This window comes from Talpa occidentalis, unplaced genomic scaffold, assembly GCF_014898055.3.
Source record: "Talpa occidentalis isolate TD23 unplaced genomic scaffold, MPIMG_talOcc4v2.1 talOcc4.10, whole genome shotgun sequence".
Taxonomy (NCBI): domain Eukaryota; kingdom Metazoa; phylum Chordata; class Mammalia; order Eulipotyphla; family Talpidae; genus Talpa; species Talpa occidentalis.
In genome coordinates this window covers 91506024-91528092 of record NW_023600993.1, presented here as the reverse complement: position 1 = coordinate 91528092, position 22069 = coordinate 91506024, and the positions used below count along the sequence as shown (strand labels likewise).

Here is a 22069-nt window from a genome sequence, read left to right as displayed (position 1 = left end):
ATTTTCCTTCATAGCTATAATTTCACAATAATAAACTCCTCCCACCTATGTTTTCTTTAAAGAACTAAATTTAAGTGTTCATAGAGCTAGATAATAAGAAATGATAAACTCAATTTTGTTAGTCACAATCCTTGTAAAATTACCATGGATTGTAAATCATGAAATTGATGTAGCATCAATTCAGTTAAACCTGGATGATTTGTAAGATGTTAGCTATCCAAAGGAAGTTTATTTTTAAGCATGATCATAACTTCCGGTATCATAGCTTCAGAAGTAACTAAGACTTAGCCAACAGTATTATTATTATTTTTTAAAGATTTATTTATTTATGCATATAAGAGCTGGGGTACAGGCCAGAGATGCGGGGGGGGGGGGGGGAGGGTAGATGAGAGGATCCACCAGAGATAGAGGAGGGAACAGAACAGGCAGACTGAATGAAATACACTGCTGAAGGGAGCAGCGGGCGAGGCAGGAGAGGTCTGCTTCGCCATGTGGGTTTCTTTCTGGCGGCCAGGGATCGAACTCATGCTGCAGAGGCTGCAGATTGCTTCATAGAGAGGTGCTTAACCCCTTGCACCACCAGGGAGGCCCAACAGTATTCTTTTTTTTTCTTTTCTTTTTTTTAATAGAGGCATGTTTTTATTTATTTATTTGTTTGTTTGTTTTGTTTTTTGTTTGTTTATACATGCACTGGGTACAGTCAGAAGCACAGGAGGGTGAGAGAATTCACCAGAGCCAGAGCGGGAGGCAGAGCAGGCAGAAGGACCGAAGTACACTGCTGAGGGGAGCAGCGGGCGGCAGGAGAGGTCTGCGCGCCATGTGGGACCCTCCTCCGGTGGCCGGGGAGCAGCCGGGGATCGAACTAGCGCCGCAGAGGCCGCGGGCAGCTTCGCAACCCAGCGCTCAACCGCTGCGCCACCGGGGAGGCCCTCAACAGTATTATTTTTTTAACTAAGTAAAATTGAAACTATCCAATGGACTATGAATTATTTTCAACTCCATACCTTCCTATGAGACAGAAAATTTCTATAAGAAAAGCAATCTAAATACCTATGTATTCTTAAAAGCAGAGAAATGGGTGCAATACAAATGAAATTTTTAGGTACAAGCAATGTTTATAGACCAGCTATGCTCTAGGCTTGTAGCATGGCTATCAACTTCCCTTTATGGCTTAATGGTGGGTGACAAAAATGCAAGCTAGCCATCTTAAGGCTAAAATCCTTTCATGAAAAACATTTTTGATTGTTAGGATAAATTAGCCAAACCCCATCTTCCAAAAGAATTTCTCTATGGGTTAAATTTGCAACCAATTATAAGTATGATGACAGTTTTAAGTTGTGCTCAAAAGAACAAGTTTTACCAAAAACAGAATAAGTATACTTAAAGTATATAATATTGTATTTAAATTTAGATATCCTCTTTTAAAAGACAATTTCCCAACACACATTTTAATTTCTCCTTACCTTTTCATCAAGCATATCCGGGTGTTCTGTCAGCCAGACACAGAGACACTGGAAAGCTGCCACTATCATGGAGTGCAGATCCCGGGAGTGAAGAGGAGCTGGCCGACTACACTGGTATACAATGTAGCTGCATACAGAACTGATAGCTCTCTTCCGGTCTCCTGAGTCAACTGCCACCTTCACCTGCAGCATAGTCATATGAGGAACAGTTAGCCAGGAGCCACAGTACAAATTTCAAAGCACCTGCACTGAACCTGGCCTTTCTGAGAATGTGATACAACATAGGAACTCTTGCTTTTCAAGATATTATTTATAGAGGATCAGAGTATTTCAGATGTACTATTAAAATACTCTATAAAAAGAAGGTATTTTTCAAACCACAAAGCACTATTTCTTTTCAGCATACTTTTTCTTGCCTAAAATTTAAACTGCTAGGGTGTATCTACTCATCACCAGAGATCAAAAGAATAACTGGCAATGGAACATGTTCCTATTTCACAAGCTTCCTAATCCAACTCTGTAGTAATGCTCCACAGGCTCAGGGGTATAATTAATATAAATACAAATATTAAAATGTACAATTTGATAAAATTTTGGCATAGTATGCTCCTGTGAACTATCACTACAATCAAGATAGTGAACAAACTCCACCCCCCAAAATCTCATGTACCTCTGCAATCCTTCCTCCCATTCCTTTTTGCCCCCTCTCTAGTTAACATGAATTTGTTGCCTGTCATTGAAGACTAACTTGCATTTCCATAGTTTTACATAAATAAAAGTACCCCATATTATACTTTTTGGGGGGCAGGGGAGGGGGACTCTGGTTTTTTTTATATTGCATAATTATTTTGAGACTTATCTACAATTTTGTATCATTCATTCCTTTTTCTTGCTGAGTAGTATTCCATTGTAAAGACAACACTACAATTTATTTTCCCAATCTCCTGTTAGTAAACATTTGGGTTATTTCCTGTTTCTGGACATTACAAGTCTCAACTTTCCAGTATAAGTCTTTGTGTGGCTATATACTGGAATGATTGGGGGCACATGATAGATGCATTTTTAACTTTTGAAGGAACTTCCAAAGTTGTCTTCTAAAATATTAATACCATTTAATATTATAGCCAACAGTGTATGAGAGTTACAGTTCTTATTTTTGGATATAAACTATGTTTGAATATAATCAACACTGCAATAGCCATACTAAAGGGTTGGGAGATATAGAAAAAAGGGCCACAGCCCAAAATTTCTGGGCTAAATAAAAGGACTGTCCCCTTACCTTTGCCAGGCCAGAGAGTAGTTCTAAAGCTGCCAGTGATATGCTCATGTCTTGTCTCCACTGAGAATTGAGTCTTTGGGTGACGAGATGAATGCTGCGTATCAGGAGCCCAGCAGCTGAATCTGTATTAAGAGCTAGGATATAACCCCAATGCCACATCCCACAGGGAGGGAAAACAACTAAGCATTAGTAACGAAAGCACAGCATTCCACTAGGCACAGACCACAGCAGCCACAGTGAGTAACACGGGCACCCACACAGTGCTATATTCCCCGCCCCACTGGCCTGAACATCAAGCCTGATTAAACAGTGCACAGGGCACACACATTGGACCAGAGCAGTTTCTAGCTCCCAGCTCAGGTACTTAGACATCCACTGGGATTTGGCAGTTTCAGTATCATTCTTAGAACATTAAAAATCTTAAAATTTCTACATCAATTTGTAGAGAGTTACATTTTCAAAAAAGCCACTACTGGTTGTCACCTGAGGGTTTTTATAGAGGAAGGAATTCAAATTTTGGAATATACTCAGATGCTAGGAATTATCTTAATGCATCCATTGAAATTATTTTCAGGTTTAAACCATCAAAAGTCACATGCAATGCCTTTTCCAATTACATTTTAACATTAACTCTCCAAGACTACTTTAATACTTCTTATAAAATTGAATAATCAAGTCACTGTTTTTACTCGGCCTCCAATTCTATATCATAAAGTACTACTTAATATTAAATTAGGAAAATACTAAATTGAAGTTATAAAGGAAGCTTTAGGGACATTATACCTGTCAATCCTATCAGAAAGAGGGCAGTGACAACAGAAAAAGGAATGATCATTAAAGAGAGACATTCATGCGACACTAACACAAATCTGGATTTCTTAGTAAAAAATATTTTACAACATTACAAGCAGAACTCACTAACACCAATTCAAAATGTTGAAACAAACAATAATTACTTCAAACACTTATATTAGAACACATGCAATAATGCAAAAATTTTAGTTAAAAAGTGTTTTAGAGAGCATGAACAACAAATACATTTTCAACCTATAGTATACTTAAACCATAATGAGTAAGATAATTTAAATAAATTCTTCACAAATGCAATATTGAAAAATGCTGAATATCAGCATAATGACTTTATGTTATCTGACATGCTAAAGGATACTCAAAGCAAACTTTAACCATAGAAACGTGCCTGGAATCCTAGGCTCAACTACTCTCCAACCAACTGAAAAATTAAACTGACATCTAAGGATCTAGATTCATTACAATCTAGCTGGAATAACACTCACAGATTCAATACACTACTGTGTATAAAACCATAAAGATACCCTCAAACTCACAGCACCCATAATTTAATTGTCCAGAGTAAAGGACATCATATAACCGGTATTAGTGAATCGGACACTCTGTTGGCAATATGTTTTATTTGACAAGGTAAAAAATAAGTTTTCCTTTCTCAAAATTTATGACTGAAGAATCTATATTTTAGGGTATATAAGTTTTACACATGAAGGTAGATTCTTTATTCCCATCACCCTCCCATACCACAGTGCAATAATTATATACTGGCTGACTACTGTTAGACTGTGAGGTAGTACCCACATCCTATTTGATTCTGTATTAACAGCACCTGGTACCGAATATAGGAATGTCTCCTGACCACCCATTATAATCATTTATAAAATCTAATAAACTAGCCAAAATCTAACTATTAAAAGCTATAAAGCTAAATAGAAAAGATTTTTTTTTTCTTAATCTTTTGGATTAATATCTTCTCTATTACATTCAAATACATAAAATATCATGTTTGTTTATAGGTCTGGGCATTAGAAGTTATTCTGTAAACTGTGACTCTCAAAAACACAAGCAGGGCTTACCATAATCCCTCAGGAGCGCCTGAGCAGGTCTTTCACTGTCCGGAGTTGTAGGCTCTGTGCTTCCACCACTTGCTGAACTAATTCCACTATTAGTGCGACTATGACTCTTCAGGTTATTTTCTCCCCCTCCCTAAGATAAATAAAAATGAATCAATATTTGAAGGCTATATTCATAGTTGACTAGTAAAGACTAAAGTCAGTCATTAAAAAACTTGATAAAATGAAATGTGCCAACAGCATAAATGATCTAGATAAAAACTAACAAGGTATTAAAACTGCTAGTGTTTTTGCACTGACACGAGGGTATGAAAGCTCTGAGGATTACAGGTATCCATTCTGGGGTCTTCTTTGTTGCTGTTTACAAAGGGCCAGCCTACAAACTTTTCCATCTTCACCAGACTTCACTCTCAGTCCTCAAAGAATAAAGCCTTTGAAGCATAACATCAGAACAGGAATACAATCTTTAAAATAAAAACTAGGCAGCTCTGCAGCTTTCTTCCCAAGCCTGCCTACCAGTGACTATGCAGGCATCTCTCTTCACAAATCTGTCCCTTTCAGGGACAGCTCATTCTGGCACTTGCGTGTAGGCAAGTGTCCCTTCTCTTCCTTTCCCTTACATAATAAATCTGCCCTTTCGGATATATATAACAACATAAACAACAGCCACTTTCAAATGTAGCTATAGGATTAGCATAAAAATTAACTCTATTAGTATAGAGACCAACAAAGGTTTTCCTCATTTTTTCTCCATGAACACAATTCATTATATTCAGATAGTTTATTATTATTATTGGTCATCTACCAGGACACGAATATAATTTCCTCAATAATAACCTGACCACCTAACCTACATCCTGCATCCACCTATCTCATTCAGGTATAAACTTCATTAATTTTCCCACTGCCCAGCTTCAACTCCAGGTATAAAAATCACATATCTTCAAAACAGAAGTGGGGAGATAGGAATCTCAGGGAATGTTTATTTTTTTTTTTTTAAAAAGAAACATGTTTTGAAGACCCTCAAAGGCATAGATGGTCTATAAGGTAAGAAACAGATGAGATGGGAAAGAATAAATCAAATGCTCACTTATAGCTAGAGCGTTACTTCTACTAGGGATGGAAGGAATTATGGATTTTTAGATTAAGTGAGCCAGCTCACCAGCACAGTGGGGGAAAAAAAAAAAGGCTTAGGTATATGTGTCCCGGCATATGGCTGTATTTAGCTGGAATTTCTCTAAGGCAAATTTCCTCAGGGACCTGACACATAATTGATAAAGCACCGAAAGGTAAGAAACCTCAAAATATATATATATAAATGTTTTTTTAAGATTTATTTATTTATGCATACAAGAACTGGGGCACAGGCCAGAGGTCCAGGGGGTGAGAGGATTCACCACAGAGGGTGGGGAGCAGAACAGGCAGATTGATCAAAACAAACTGCTAAGGGGAGCAGCGGATGAGTCAGGAGAGGTCTACTGCATCATGTGGGTAGCTCCCTGGACAGGGATCGAACTCATACTGCAGTGGCTGCAGATAGCTTCATAGGTTGCATCTTAACCCCTTGTGCCACCAGGGAGGCCCTCAAAATATATATTTTAAAATATATATATATTTTAAGGATCCTTTGGAATCAACTAACTGAATTTACAAATAAAATACCTTTAAAAGCCACAATGACAAACATATCGGAATATAATTTAAATGCAATCAGAAACGATACTCTCTAATATTCTCTGACAGACAACACGTGATATGCTCCTTACCATCTCCATTTGGCAACCAATGGCTTCTAAAAGTGCTGAATCTTGAACAATATTTAACATTGCCCCTGAAAGAGCAAAAAAATTACATTTTGTATAAAATACACAATAAGAATACTAAATGGTTTAAATATCTCAGTTAACAGCAGAGAGAAAAATATTACCATAGCTGTGTATTCCTGAAATTTATATAAATTATTAATAAATCCTTTGCTTGAACAGGAAAGATTCTCTTTAGAAATGCTCTAATTTTGATCTGTCCCCAAAGTTTTCAAACCACATTTTTCTAAAATAAATCTGAAATCAAACTTTGCTTTGTATAGAAACAGAACCATTATATGTTTTAAATTAGCATGAAAGACACATGCAAACATCTCAATACTACAAATTAAGGAAAATATAAGCTCTGCTTCTGATCTTTTAAAAATAAAACAAAAGTTACAAAATAAAAATCATAGCTTTATCTTTCTGACTAGACTGCTTTTTAAGAACATGGCTCTGGGCTTGCAGATTGGCTTCAAATTATGAAGGCAGGCTGTGTGTATTTATCATCAAAGAACTTACAATCTAGAAAGGCTAGGACAAAAACAAGATGGCGAACAAAGCACACTGCCTCTTTTCCCAGTAGGGGAAAGCTCTGGTCCATAATGTGTAAAGAGAAGACAGATTCAACTTTGCCAGTTGATGGAAGACTCTTCCTTAGACTGTACATAAGTTCTTTAAAACATGGGCAAAGCAAAATCAAACACTCCATCCACTGCAGAAATTATCTGATTTCAAGAAGAATGTTATTTAAACACTATTACTTGGAGGTTCCCTCTTATCAAAACACTTTCCCCCTCCAAATGCACACAAACCTTCCAGGTTCAAAATGAATTGGACAGAAGGTCAATGCCATTGGAGGACAGGCTTCAACCCTTGGTCAGTCTGAACATGCTAATTTCAGAAGGTTTCTAAAAACCCAGCCTAGGGAAGAACACAGCTCTACTTCAGATCTGGGAATATAAACAGCAAAAAACTACATTTGTGAATCTAGAAAATCATGCCTACAATTAATAAAATTAATGGAATTTTAGAACCTATAAAATTTTTTACTCATAGATAATTCCAGTCAAGTTAACTGTCTTTTAATTAGATCTCTGGACAAATATTCTTGGCAGCTGTTACCTATCTCTTTAGAATCACTCTCCATTAAGTCTTTTTTTTTTTTTTTTTGTGGGACCCTCGCCAGCGGCCGGGGAATGAACCGGCACTGCTCAACCGCTGCACCACCAGGGGAGGCCCTCCATTAAGTCTTAAAAGTCTTTGAGAACCATCTCAAGCATGAGTCTACTGGAATGGCATACATTTCAACTCTGCTGAGGATATAAGGGCTTTGAATAAATGTCCCACCCTACCTCTGAACAGGATCTAAGATACTGAGAGGAAGTCCAGGTCTTACTAATGAAAAGGAGGAAAAAAGTCTCTAAGCACCATACAGCATCAAGACATTCTCAGGGGTCAATTGCTCCAAAAGTTCTATCTCCCTCCCAGGTTTTTTTTGGGCAGGAATGGTAATTATATTCATGTGGTTCAGTGGGGAGCATGAGGACGTATGCTTTTCTGAGAGCGCCACTGTCAAGAGTGGTGATCCTGATATCCAGGATAGAACTTTAGTGGTACTAAGATGCAGAAGCCACAATGGAAAACCACTTGCTTTCCAATAAAGTTGCTACTTACCCAATTTGAGCATTGGGTTGGGAGGAGAAGAGGACTTGTCTGAAAGATGTTTAAGGAGGATAAGACCATCCTTAGTGCTATTACTAGGTCTGTCAACAAATCAACAAATATTTATTGATACATTTTAGCTGGTGAGGGGACCAGGAGGAAAATAGAAACGGGTAAGTCTGAGAGGCATGCAGGAGTCAGATGATGTTTGAATATAGCACCTCAGCAGATCAGAGCAAATGTACTCTCAGTGTAATGGGAAGCCAGTGGCATGAGACTAGTGACATCTACTTTATCCTTTAGAACAATCACTCAGCTTTAGTATGGAGAATAAACTGGGGGAGGAACGAGGAAAGAAAGGAGGCAGAGAGGGCCCCCCTGGTGGCGCAGCGGTTGAGTGCAGGCATGCGAAGATGCCCACAGCCTCTGCAGCGCCAGTTCGATCCCCGGCCCCGGGTGAGGGTCCCACATGGCGCGCAGACCTCTCCTGCTGCCCACTGCTCCCCTCAGCAGTGTACTTCATCAGTCTGCCTGCTCTGCTCTCCACTCTGACTCTGGTGAATTCTCTCACCATCCCGTGCTTCTGACTGTACCCCGTGCTTGTATAAATAAATAAAATAAATCTTAAAAAAAAAAAAAAAGAGGCAGAGAGACCAATTAGGCGGCTATATAATATCACTGATTCAAAATATAGGGTGGCTTAGATTAGGGTCCTAAGATTGATCAGGATACATTCTGGAAGTAGTAGATAGAACTAGGAATGCTGATTTCTTCTCTCTCAACACTACAAAATACTCAACATTACCTGAAACAAATACTGTTTTTTGCTATCATTTGACTACTGACTGAAAGTATTCCAATCTCTGCAATGAGACTTGCTCCAGAATAAGAGCCACATATTACTCATCTCTCTAGAATTCTCTAGCACATCTGTACCTAGAAACATAACCTTGTTCTTGATAAAAAGTCAGAAGTATAATAAAAAACAGTTGCAGTAATCAGGTTGAGAAGTAATAACGGTTTAAAATATGGTAGTAACCATCATGATGAGAAAACATTTAAGACAGAATCACTATGAATAGGAGACCAACAAGAAACAATAAGGAAAAAAGGGAAATACAGCAACTGCTACTCCTTAATTCCCTCTTAATTCCCTCTGACATGGCTCCCGGAATTACACCCAACTCAAAATTTTTTCATGTACATAATGGGCAGAAGAGAGAGAGAGAGAGGAAGAAAGAAAGGAAAAAGGAGAGAGGGTAAAAGAGAAAAAGAAAGGAGGAAAGGAGAGAAGGGAGAGAGGGAAAGAGAAAAACAAAAGATCACACATGAAACTAAATGTTTTCTTTCCCTCCCCTCATCCCTTCAAATTTTTTTCACATATGAAAGTAAACAAATGCTGCCTCTGAATCACAATAATGAAATTGCATTAGGCTTAGGCGCCCGTCACTGCCTCTTCAGCATGTCTGGGGGGTAACAGTAACTTGATTTCCACTTACATAAAAACAGTAGAAACACATACCTAGTATCATTTGGGTGTTGTTGGGGTCTGTTTCCGTTTGCAAGGCACCTATTAGTATATTCACAAGCCTCAACTTCAGGGACAAAAAAGTTATTGGTTTATCATAGGAAGAGTTGTCATCATTACTAAATTTCCCTTCTAGGACCACCTGTGGAAAAAACAAATAATATTTAGCCCAGGTAGAAACTGCTAGAGTGGACAACAGAGAAGACCATTCTAACAAGCAAGGCTTTCAGTTTCACTAAAAATAGCCATTGTGCTGTCTGTCAGTAACTCACACAACATGTTATCAGATGTCACCTGTCTATCACCACTTGCAATGCAGACCAAGGCATGCTGGCAGACTAACAGAAGAAATAACACAACAAATCAACTTTGATAATTAGCTTGAATAATCTGAAATTTTTTCAAAGCTCCCATTCCAACTTTTAAATACAATTTGACTTGAATCAACACAAAAAGTGGAATATATAAAAAGTTTTAATAAAACATTACCTCAGATTTGACTGTGCCAAAGTGATGAGGGAGGGGCAACAAAGAGAGTAGGATATTAATGGAAGATCTTCTCAATTCTGTTGGATTTACATAGCTTTTGAATTTTGAGAGTTCTCTGCCAAAAAATAAAAAAGCTATTAGAATTTTTGAACTAAATTGTATTTTCAACTATTGCCAAGTATATATTATGCCTATTTTTCACAATTCAAGCACTGAATTTGCTTTCATAAAGAATGTGGTAAATACTTTTCCAATGAGTTTATATTTTGCAATCAGAGAGAGATAACGTTAAAATGTTAGTGAATTCAACTAGAATATGACTGATTCTAGGCCGGGATTGCTCTTATTCTTGGAGACCAGGTCAAAAAGTATTCCTCAAGTTCATGGACAAATCAGAACTGAAGGAGTTCAGAGGTAAGATGGATCTAAATGTTCTATACTTATTTAATGTGGCCTGAGTTTCCTTAGGCTATGAAGATAACTGGATGAGATCAATCAGGAAACAGTGGAGGAAGCACCAGAAAAGACCAAGCCAAACCAGACAATTGATAATAGAGTATAGAAATGATAGCTTACCTGTCAGGCAAAATGGTTTCAAGAGCTGAAATAAAGTAAGGAACCACAACATCAATCCCTTTCAAGTCACAGCAGAACAAAGGAGGGGAGTTTAGAATAACGCTGGCCAAGACAGGATGGCACACATAATCATTTATCTGCAAACCTTGAATTAAAAGCATGTAAAATCTAGGAAAGCAAGAAAAAAATTTTAAACAAACTGCTGATCAATTGCTCTCATAATTATCAATATATTCTATAGTTATCTGAAAGTGTATTTCCACTTTTCATGATTTCTATTCCTTAAAAGCATTATTGGAGTGAGGACAATTCAGAGTTAAATATACTAAGAACCAAATTATCTTTCCTAATAGAAAAAAAATGATGTCTATTATATATGTGCTTGAAGTTTTAACCCTTGCAACTCAAAGTTACAGGTGCCAGCAAACGAAGCAACCAAAACCAAACCAAACAAATGGCTGCAGTAATTATCAATAAATGGAGGAATTACGTAACTGAATTCCATGTCAATAAAATTTGGTAGAATTTTACAATTCCCGAAAAAAAAAAAAGTGTTTTTCTGTGCCTTTTCTCTCTTTCCCCATTATTTTGGGAAGACAGTGAAAGAATGAACCCTACATTCATCATGATACAAAGGTCACTGAAAGACAGGTCTTTTTAGAAATCTACCTGAGTATATCTTACGTTTAGCCCCCTCCCTTAATTTTCAACAAGTAAGCATTCCAACTCCCACCATTCAAGAGCAACTATATCGGTACACTCTTCTACCAAAAAGCATTTTGCCCTACAAAATTCTTCAGAAACAACTTCCTCACCTGCTGGGCACTGCTCAAACCATTTCAACGTATCTTGTCCCTAGAACTAAGTATGTAATAACCAATGGCATCTCAACCATTAAATCCAGGAGACAAATCTACTATTCTGCTTTTTTAAAGCTCTCCATCCTCCTTTTACTCCTTTTTCTTATTTTTCTCTCAGCTCTACAGTTATTTCCTTTAATAGATCCTCTCACTCCACCGGCCCCTCACATTGGTATTCATCTCTCAGGTTATTGACTAATATTGGTGAACCTTACTTCTCAAAGCTATCTCTTCCACTAGTCTAGTTTTAACACTACTTGAGCTGCAGAATATAATCAAACCAGTCTCCAGCTCACACCTCTCAAATGAATTCCAGATCTAGCAACCAAAACTTTATTGTGTATCTAATGGCAGGACATGTCCACTTACTACTCCAGTAGTCCCTGTGCACAGCACCAGGCACAAATAGGAACTTAATAAATACCTGTTGCTAAGTATCCAAAAGGCGTTGCAAATTTAATAGCTTCAAAACTAAACATCATTTGTCCTCTCACAAATCTGCTCTTTTGGTTGGTCATACTACCACACATACAGTCTTACAGGCCAGAGAGAAAGCTCACATTCACAGCCTTCTCTCTCACTAACACCATGTGGAACATCTCCCCCAACCATAGTCTCTCTCCTGAGAAATGTGCCCCAACTGCAAGGACTGAGCGCCAGCACTCCATGTGATCCCTCACAGCCATAGCCAGCTAGACTAGAGACAGTCACTCAATCAGATCTTTCCCAGCAATCTGAAACTAAGAATCAAAGATGCTCCTTGGTCTGCTGGTCATCTAGACCAGGGTCATGGAAACTGGGAACTTAGAAGCATATTGCAATAAAGAAAAATAATATGCAAAGAAGAGAAGAATTAAACAGTTCTGGGAGACCATGAACATATAAAAACAGAAAGAGGGAATATGGTTTTGATCCTTGAACACTCTAGTCCCTGCCATTTCTGAGCACTGCTGCCCATTCTGATCTCAGCATATATTTAATAGCACTACTTTCTTGTAACTAATTCCCCTGTGCTTAAGTCACATAGAGAGGATTTTCCTGTTACTTACAGTCAGGAGACTATGGTTTAGATAACCCTGATTAGTTTACTGCCTGTACCATCCTGTTTTATGCCTATTTGTTTTTGCACTTGGTTCCCTCTGAGAGGGTCAATTTAATTCTCTATCCTAAGAACCTACCAGGTACACAAACACCTGAATGCTCTTGTTGATATTAATATCACTTCAGCAGCTATGCAAATGATCAACTCAGGAGCACAAAATAGAGTGAAAAAAAAAAAAAATAGGAGACCATTACAAGTTAATTTAGGAAACAAGTAACAAAGCCTGAAGTGTCATAGTGGGAACAGAGTGGAGAGATTAAAAAGAGGATTAAATACCAGAAAGGCAGGAGCTGGCTAACCAACAAAAGATACAGAAGGAGTCTAAAATGACTCCTACTCTCTGGCCTGGGCAACTGAATGGATGGCAGGGAAAATGGCTGAAGTCAAAGATTTGGATAAGATGATCCTGCTCAACTTGCTTACACAGTCTAAATACAACCCATCCTTTACAAATTCAACACAACCATCCAATCCTCTGTAACTCATTCCTGGGCCCCTAGAGAATGTGTTGCTTCTTCATCTGCATGCCCATAGTACTTTAACTGTGACTCTCTCTATCAGATCATTATTACTTATGTACCTGGCTTTACTCACTCGAGAAAGTAAGTTCCTTGGAGGCAGGATTTACAGCTAGTACAGTGCCTGATCCTGTGTTCAAATTTATAAAATATATTTTTAAAAGGTGGCCCTTCCAACTCTCTCCATAATGAAAGTAAAATAAGATAGAATAAATAATACTTCTAAAATAAAAATATTCTGATGAGGCAGGTAAAATGGAAGAGTCCAAATAAAATTTTTGATTACTTACTGACATTTGCAGGTATTTCAGACCAACATTTACTTATCAATTCAGCCTACCAAGCCATACTACAATAGACAGCCAATACTATCAAAAGTACACAAATGGAAGAATAAACAAAAAAATTCTAAGACCTGGATAAATAAGCTGGCAGAATCTCTTCTCCAGTCTTCTTGCTACAAAAAATCCTACATAGTGTCCCACAAGCCTCAGCTCTTCCTGCTTCATAGTTATCAGGAAATTCACTTGCATCAAACATGGGATTGGAAACCATGGTGTCTGTGGACATTTGTGACCCTTTCCGTCGAAACTCCATGCTAGCTTGTGTTGTGATGGCTGGGGAGAGAAAAGGAGGGTTTTATTGTATTTGTCACTATGCAAATAGGCTCATGGGACCCTGGACACAAAGATCAAATGTTGGTGTCATTAAATAGCTACTTGAATAGAATTCAATAATGCTTTTGTTTAGCATCTATGTCTTAAAAAATTTTTTTTAAAAAAGGGCTCTCTTAAATCTTCTTTGAAAATGGTTAACAATTAATTTACAGTGGTACTCTCAGTTTAACAGATTCTACAAGAAGCATTTCTCAACTGAATTTTTGGTTAGCAGAGTACATTTGTATGTATCTGTATTACGATACAGATATACAAGACAGAATTTGGCTTTTCTATGATTTATTCTGTTTTTTTCCTCCCCTTTGGAATGATGTTTAAACATTAAGAAAAACAGCTATTGCAATTTATACATAACCCCAGAGAGACATCATAATTGCATGGGCAATCCCATGCCAGTTTGTATACTTTAGGGAGAGGGCAAGAAAAGGCTGAAAAATGGGTGAGGAGGAAGAGAGCATTCCCACTGCCCACCCAACTCCAAAACACACACCAAAAAATCACCCAACCAAGCAAAATGAGAATGAATTTTAACAACCACAGACAGCAGCTAACTTAAGGTTGATAAATTAGAAAATTGGAATTGGTAAGAAGGATTATCATGATCATTCAAGTCACTGAAACAAAAGCCCTTTGAAAGTTGCTTTTATTTTTAACAAAAGATTTCAGTGTATTGAAAATCACTCTGAAATCTTTTATCACTCTACAAAAAATATTTAAATTATTTTGTAATAATATATTTAATAGAATACAGAGTCAAGCATAAGTCTTTATGCAACTTCCCATGAGCCATTTTTAGTCCTGAATAAGTTACCCAGCAATAATACATTTGAAAAACACTACATGCAGAATGCATACAAATCAAACACTAAATCTGTATAAAAATAAGCTTAAAAGCTTAAAAAAAAAAAAAAAAGCCAAAACACAGTTAGTGCAAAGTCCTGGAATTCATGACATGACCAGACTAGTGTACAGAAATAATGGGACTGATTCAGGCAGATTAATTTGCTTTTGCCAACAATCTTCCCCATTCAAGACACAGAAGTATTTTTCTTCCCAAGTGCAAAAACTACAAGAGACAATGACAATCAAATTTTTTAATGGAATTATGAAAAAATAAAAACATGACTGCAATTAAGGAGAAGCTTCTGGTTCCTACTTACAAGATTTATAAGAAAGAAGAATTTGGATAAAAGATGCTGCAAGATAATAGAAATAAATGGAAACAAATCAAAGGACAGCAAGTAATTATAAAATACTTTAAAGATGGTGAAATTTTACAATACGTTAAGAAGCTTTTTAGCTTTTCAAAAGTTAGATTAAAAGCTTTATGATAACACAAGCTAGTTCAAAAACATAAGAAATTGTGCATTCAGTCAAAAATTATGATTTTGTATCATGCAAAACAATGAACAAAGAAAATTACACAACTACAAAGAATTGGTTTTGAACTGCCCATAACGTGCATTAAATTTTTAGTTCATTAACCCTTCCCAGCTCAATTTTACTTTTACAAAGTATAGTGTACTGTCATGTCAATCTGAAGCTAACTAGTTTATAGACACAAACATTTTAAGTTAGAGGTGAATTGCATGGCAGAATTCCTTGATGGCAGCCAGTACTCAGAAAACAGTGTTAATGTTCCCCAAACTCCCACCACCACCACAAGTAGCATCCAAATGCATCAATCCCATTCAACTATCTGGACATCTCCAATCTCCTGGGTAATGTAACAGCCTTTCTCATCTCTGAACACTAGGGGGAGAGAAGCTTCTATCCTTTCTCCACCAAAGAAAATGCTAAAAATTCGAAGTAATAATTTGTTGTGCACATATGATTTGAATTCTGGTTTCTATCTTTTGGGACAAGAAGATGAGGTAAAGCTGTTACAAATTACTTAGAGAGTGGAAAGAGCTGTAAATTCCTTTAAGCAAGCCTACCAAGGAAGCAGTGAGTTGACCCATTCTGGACTCAAGAGATTTTAGTGTCAACAGCCTGATACCCAAAAGGTACACTTGTAAGAATTACATTGTAATAAAAATAAAAACATGACTGACTGATTCTAGGAAATACAATACATATTAATGAATAGAAACATGGTTCAGAAAACTCGAAATATAGACACGTAAACGTAAGAAAAAATAAGCCAAAAAAGGTTTTTAAAAGTTTTCATTTAGTAAGTACATTTACTTATCCATAAGCAAGCACTACTTTCAAACTCGCAAATAAAAGGTAATATGGAAATGGCAAACAATAAAGTATCTGGATTTGAACAAAATAAACAGAGGAATCCCTAATCTCAACCATGGAATCTCAAATTATATTCCTGAAAGTCTTTATGTTTACAACTTTTCTAAATTTTTTAAGATTTATATGAACATTCAAAATAATATGTATATAATAGTCACACCTTAGACTTTAGTTCTAAGATACACAACAGCCAAGAATGCATTTCTAAGAGAAAACAGAGACTCTTATGGCCATAATATGAGTTTTATCACTAGAATTAACATTCTCCCTAGAGATGCAATTAGACATCCTTTTGTCTCAATCTATTTCCAACCCCGGTGGAAAAGTGCTTTCTTACCAAACAGCCAATACACTCATTAATGCATACAGCACAGTACCTGGCACATAGTAATTACGGCTCAATATATGTTAGCCATTATCATTATTCAACTCTGTATGACAGGCCCTAAGTATTGTACGTTCTGCACTGTCCACCCTCCCGTACTTCATCCTTTACTTCACAGTATAATGGTAAAATGACACATCACATTTTATTTAGACATTTTCATTTCTATAATAAAGTCGAAATGAAGATTAAGGGTTACTAATTCTTTACCAGTTTTATTTCGCTACAGAGCAAATGGTATTTCAGAAGTTTGTCCTTGAAGTCCTTTAGACTAAAATCTGAGCAGTTAAAGACGTCTCTGAAGCATAAGTTTTCTGTTATTTATAGGTACTAATGAGTGCATGACTGCCAAAATCTAAGAAAACACTTTTTTTGAATAAATTTCCAATCAAAATCTTTCATTCTTTCTATCAATATTATTATCCTGGCTGACATGAAGGGAACTTCCAGGTCACCTACTGAAAGGAATCTGATTAAATAAAAAAATAGCTAACCTGAAGTGTGCCTAATAAAACCAGACCAAAACTCAAACCTCATAGAACATACATAAAAAGGACAAGTAGTGAAACCTCCAAAATTCTTTTACTTCAGCTGGAAGGGGTTAAGCACAAGACATTGCTTGATCAGAGACAGTTTTTTTAAAGATACATATTAATCTTGCAGGTAGGAAAGATTAAAAAGAAAAAAAAAGAAAGAAAATGACAACATATTTCTTGAGCAATATTTACCAGTCATGCTGCTGTCTCTGTTTATCCCATTATGAAGTTTACAGTGAACAAATGCTGCATCAAATAACCATGATCCAAAGAGATTCAAGATGCTGTTAACCTTTGGTCTCCGAGGGGCAGGTAGTGGCCGGGGTTCTGAACTAGTTTGATTTGGACTTGAGAGAGGAGATGTGGAGGATGCCTGGTGCTGAACTTTGGAGGCATGAGCAGTACTAACCTATTAGAAAAATGTAAGAATATATCCACGCTCATGAAAAGTCTGAGAAAACAGAACTTTTTTAAAAGGATGGCATATTAAAGTCAACCTTATATGGCCTAACACTAGTGATAAAAACACTTACCGTACTTGTCTTCATGGTAGCCTTATTCACAGTAACAGCCCGGTGCCTCCGGTTATGTGGCGGGGTGGTATTGACAGCAGTGCTCTGGGGCATACTTAACCTATTCACGGGTGTTGGAGGAGCACTGTCTGACCGGGGTCTAGAAATGCCTTAAAAAGAAAAAAAGACGACGGAGTTATTTTTCATAGTTCAAAATAAGCAGTCAGAAAAGCTTTCTCAAGTAACACCAGTGAGTTAGACTAAAAGTTTTAGATGGCCATGGCTACACAGAATGAACTACATTGCAAACCTCCCTCAGAAAGAAAGAAAAAAACAAAACAAAAAAACCTCCTTTAGAGCTAGATGTGGCCATGTTCTGACCATAAAGAAGAGAATAATTATTGGGTGGGTCTTCCAAAAAAAAATTCCATAAAAGGTTCAATCAAGTGTAAGCTCTCCTTCTTTTAATTCCTGAACAGGAAAGTTTGAACTTATTTAACTCTTGTGACCCATTTGATAGTGCACATAAGATGGAGAGCTGCAAAGGGAAGGCCCTGTGTCCCTGATATGGTGAAACTGCTCTAGCAGCCCTGTACTGCCTATGCCTAGTCTTGGGCTTTAAACAAGTGTGAAAACAAAATGATATTAAATATCATTAACTTTCAACAGGTTAAAACAAATCTGGCTTCTCATATTCCTACAATGTGAAAGTTCAAAACACCAGCTCACAAAAAGTATAATTTGCTTTCTAATGATACATATAAGAATGGTACCTAAAGCATTCTAATCTGTATTTTCTTAGATTACTAGTAAGAATGAACACTTTTTTGCAAATCATTTGTTCATATCCTTTGTCCATTTACTCACTAAGTCTTATTCTTTTTCTTAGCATTGTATGATGTATTTATATAACAGCAACAAATACCACATTTGTTGCAAATAATTTTTCCTAGTTTATTTTTTGTAATAAAATCTCTTTGTCTTTTCCTCTGTGCTTTGCATGAAAGATTCTAAGATTAGAATCTAAATACCTACATGAAGCTTTTTAAACATCTAGCCAACAAAAAGCAAAATTCACCTAAGAAAGCATCCACAAGACAGCTGATTCCACGCATGGCACGAAAAAATATTTGAGGCAGATGCTTAAGGCAGGGATACTGATTCAATTCTTGTGGCATTCCACTCACATTCAAGAACTGTTCCTGAAATTTGGGAGTAGAGCTTATAATGGCTGGGTTACTCAAATCCACGGGATTGCTATCAAAAGAGAGAAAAGAATTATACATTTAGAAGTTTCTTTAGCAATAAAATATAAGCACTCTAATTTAAAAAACAGAACTGTTGGTGCCTATTTCTTTGATTCAGAGTTATTAAATCACGATGCATTTAACAGGCCGGTGACTCAAACATCAAAACTTCTTTACAGATTTCTGGTATGTTTACATGAACTTACTCTGCCTAGTCAGAGAATGAGAATCAAAGTAAGACTAGAAGTTTTTAATATACAAAGATATTTTTCTAATATGTTGGGAACTAAGCAATGAAATGGAAAAGCTGTAAATAAATTAAGAGGAGTTGATTTCAAATCAACAGGAGAAAAAAAATTTCCACATGGAGAAAATTTTACTTTAATATTAATGTTTTCAGAACCACATTCCTTTACCACTTAAGTAGTTTCCAAAATCTCTTTTGACAAATTAAAGTTTTACTAAGTTTAATAAGGGGAATGTGGGTGGAGGGAATGGTAAAAAAGAAAAAAAAAGGGGGGGGAATGTATTCAACATCTAGATCATTCTAACTGAAATTACTAAACTTCGGTTTACTTTTTGGTTCTTTATTACAAGGGAACTAAAGTATTTCATGTACGTGAGTAAAATGTGTCCATATCACCTAAAAAAAAAATTGAAGTACATGTTTTAGAAGTTGTAAGTTGTCTGTAAGTCTTCCAATTTAAAGGGATAATAGTGTACCAGTTTTAGAAATTAAGGTTTTTAAGAATTAAGAATTTTAAATAAAATATGAAATTAAGACTAATGGAAGTACAGGAAACTGCTCTACTAAAGAAAGCAAGCTACAAGCTGAAGTAATGTTTACATGACCTCAACAAAACTGAAACACACTTTTCTCTGACACCCTCAGAATGGGAAAAATTTAAATGGTTCTTATTATATATATATATAATATAGACTAAACTTTTGGACCTGCCTGCAGGACTGACTACAGGAACTGGACAGAGCTGTATAATTGGACTTCTCTATTCTCAAGACTACGAGACTGGTTATAGAAAATAATTGAACAATTCAACTTCTAAATTGTGGGACTTCTTCAGAAATTCTAAAGATGGAACTGTAGGGGAGCAGTCTTTTTAATCAAGAGTTAATTTCATGGAAGAGGCTCTGAAAGCTGGATGGAAGTAACTAGGCTGTCTCCCAGGAAGACTCCTTATCTCTTTTCAATGGAGAAGGCAGAACTTATTATGTACACCTTTTGTTTGCTGTGCTTGTCTAACTTCCCTAATTACCTTCCCTTTCTTCCCACCCCTCAACCTATCTTGATGGCTTCTAAAGATGGGTAAGGCAGCTACAGCTGGGTCTCTCCCTTGTACAAGGAATACACACACACACACACACACACACGCATATATATAATTAATATATAATTAAACATTTTGTTTTTTTCTCTCAAAAATATTAATTTTCCCAATTTTTACAAAGTATTTGAAATCAAGATGAGTGTCTATTCATGGGTATGTACTAAAGGCATATATTTAGACAATGGATTTGGCCTTGAGTTTGTATTTTTTCTACAAATAATTTTTTAAGTATTTCCATTAAAAAATAGATTTCAATTAAATGGCCTCTCCAACTCAAGATGGTACTGATAATCAACCTAAAGCACCTGGGAAGAATTCCACTAGCTAAATGGTCAAAAGAAGTAAACTGAGAAAAACAAACAGTGGCTTATAGATGTTCTGCCCTCTGAAATCATTTTTCCATCCATTCAAACAACTCTTAATTTCAAGTAGCAGCAAGTGAGGACAGGGGAATGTGCAGAATATGAATTTCTGGTGTTAGTACATTACAATCACAGAACTATAGTTCATCATGTGGAATAGAGGAGGTAAGAATCTCTAGCAGCAGTGCCTGCTAGAGACTATAATTCATGTTTATTCAGAAATCAGAAAGCAGGCAATAAAGTTGAAATGGACTACATCTCATTCCAGCAGAGCTCTGCTAAATACATGTCTGATACTGAAAACTAGGAAAAGAAAGGCTTATGCCAATTTTTCCACATGTAAATAAGAAATGCCAATTTTATTGGCACTCAAATATTCAAAGAATAGATTCAAGATAATAAGTAAAATTAGAAATGAGAATAACAAGGGATATGGAACAGATATGTAATGAAGTATGGCACTGTCCGCATTCTGGTCAATGGAATATGAATAGCAGTGATTTATATCATTTCAAGGCCTTGTTCATTAAAAACCTCCCACACAATTTTCCTGTTCACTCTTCTCTATCTGCTAGACAGACAGAGGAGCCTGCTTACAGAGCTGAGTCCCTACTAGAGCCACATGTTGAAGATGGCAGAACTTCTGTCATCCTGAGTCCCTGAACTACTATGTGAGCAGAGCCACCCCTTGCACCAGACTTTATTGAAGTTATATAGTATTAAACCACTAAGATTTTCTAGCTCATCTGCTAAAGCAGAGTATGTTCCTTACCATAATTAATACACAATCCAAAACCCAAAAGGTTTTGTAGGTTTTTTTCTGTTTACTTGTGTTTTGTAACTTGTCAAGTTGATTCTAAACTTCATCTGAAATGTTAAATAGGCAAGTTTATAAAAATGTTCTAAGAAATGGGGGAAAGGCCCACCAAATATCAATAATTACTCTAAAATTAAATAGATTAAAAGTGTAAATCTCATGTAATAAATGAGATTAATGGAATAACACACAACCCAAAGACAAAATTTGGCATAAATAAAATGGAACTTAATGTCATATATAAAATATAAAATAAAATATAAAATCTGAAGAAATCACAGTATCTGATCAAAGAACACAGATTTTCTAATTTTAAAGAAAAAAGAAATGGTCACAGAAAAATATTTTTTAAAAAACTGAGATAACAAAAGATGAAAGATACAAATACAAACTGAAAAAAGAGAAAAAGGTTAACATTCCTAATTTTATTAAAAGGTCATAGAGAGTAATTTAGTATCATGAATACACAAATAGAAAAAAGGACTGGTCAAACCAGAAAGAGAGGTTATGCAAGGAAGTCACGACAGTATGCAACAAAACAAAAGTTCCACCGAGCACATGATGGAGCTAGTAGAAAGAAAGGTAGGAAGCAATGAAGATGCACTGAATAGAATTGCTATAAAGAAAGAAATAGCATGTAGAATTTATCTCTCTGAAATTTTAGGGTGTGTTTATCAAAGAAATTTTAAACAGCAAGGATACAACAGAGCCCCTAAGAGCCAGTGACAAGTGAGTGCTGGTCACAGAGACGAGTAAGGCAGTGTCCATTGTCCAC

General features: G+C 36.3%; 1 protein-coding gene and 1 long non-coding RNA gene across 4 annotated transcripts in view; one reads left to right on the top strand and one right to left on the bottom strand.

Moving 5' to 3' along the window:
• The window catches only part of LOC129146136 (uncharacterized), a 30496-nt gene extending 28655 nt beyond the window's left edge, over window positions 1-1841 (top strand). For both annotated transcript variants that reach the window (XR_008552648.1, XR_008552649.1), the window contains one exon: window positions 1476-1841. This is a non-coding gene — a long non-coding RNA (uncharacterized LOC129146136). The remainder of the gene's footprint in view (window positions 1-1475) is intronic.
• Window positions 1-22069, bottom strand: part of RALGAPB (Ral GTPase activating protein non-catalytic subunit beta) — a 76838-nt gene that overhangs the window by 26456 nt on the left and 28313 nt on the right. For both annotated transcript variants that reach the window (XM_037498742.2, XM_054697609.1), the window contains exons 7-17: window positions 18601-18779; window positions 17544-17692; window positions 17203-17419; window positions 13581-13782; window positions 10686-10853; window positions 10110-10224; window positions 9615-9762; window positions 6389-6453; window positions 4626-4755; window positions 2743-2876; window positions 1464-1646 (exon numbers count right to left, since the gene is read on the bottom strand). In XM_037498742.2, coding sequence (XP_037354639.1) covers window positions 1464-1646; window positions 2743-2876; window positions 4626-4755; window positions 6389-6453; window positions 9615-9762; window positions 10110-10224; window positions 10686-10853; window positions 13581-13782; window positions 17203-17419; window positions 17544-17692; window positions 18601-18779 — 1690 coding nt within the window. The remainder of the gene's footprint in view (window positions 1-1463; window positions 1647-2742; window positions 2877-4625; window positions 4756-6388; window positions 6454-9614; window positions 9763-10109; window positions 10225-10685; window positions 10854-13580; window positions 13783-17202; window positions 17420-17543; window positions 17693-18600; window positions 18780-22069) is intronic.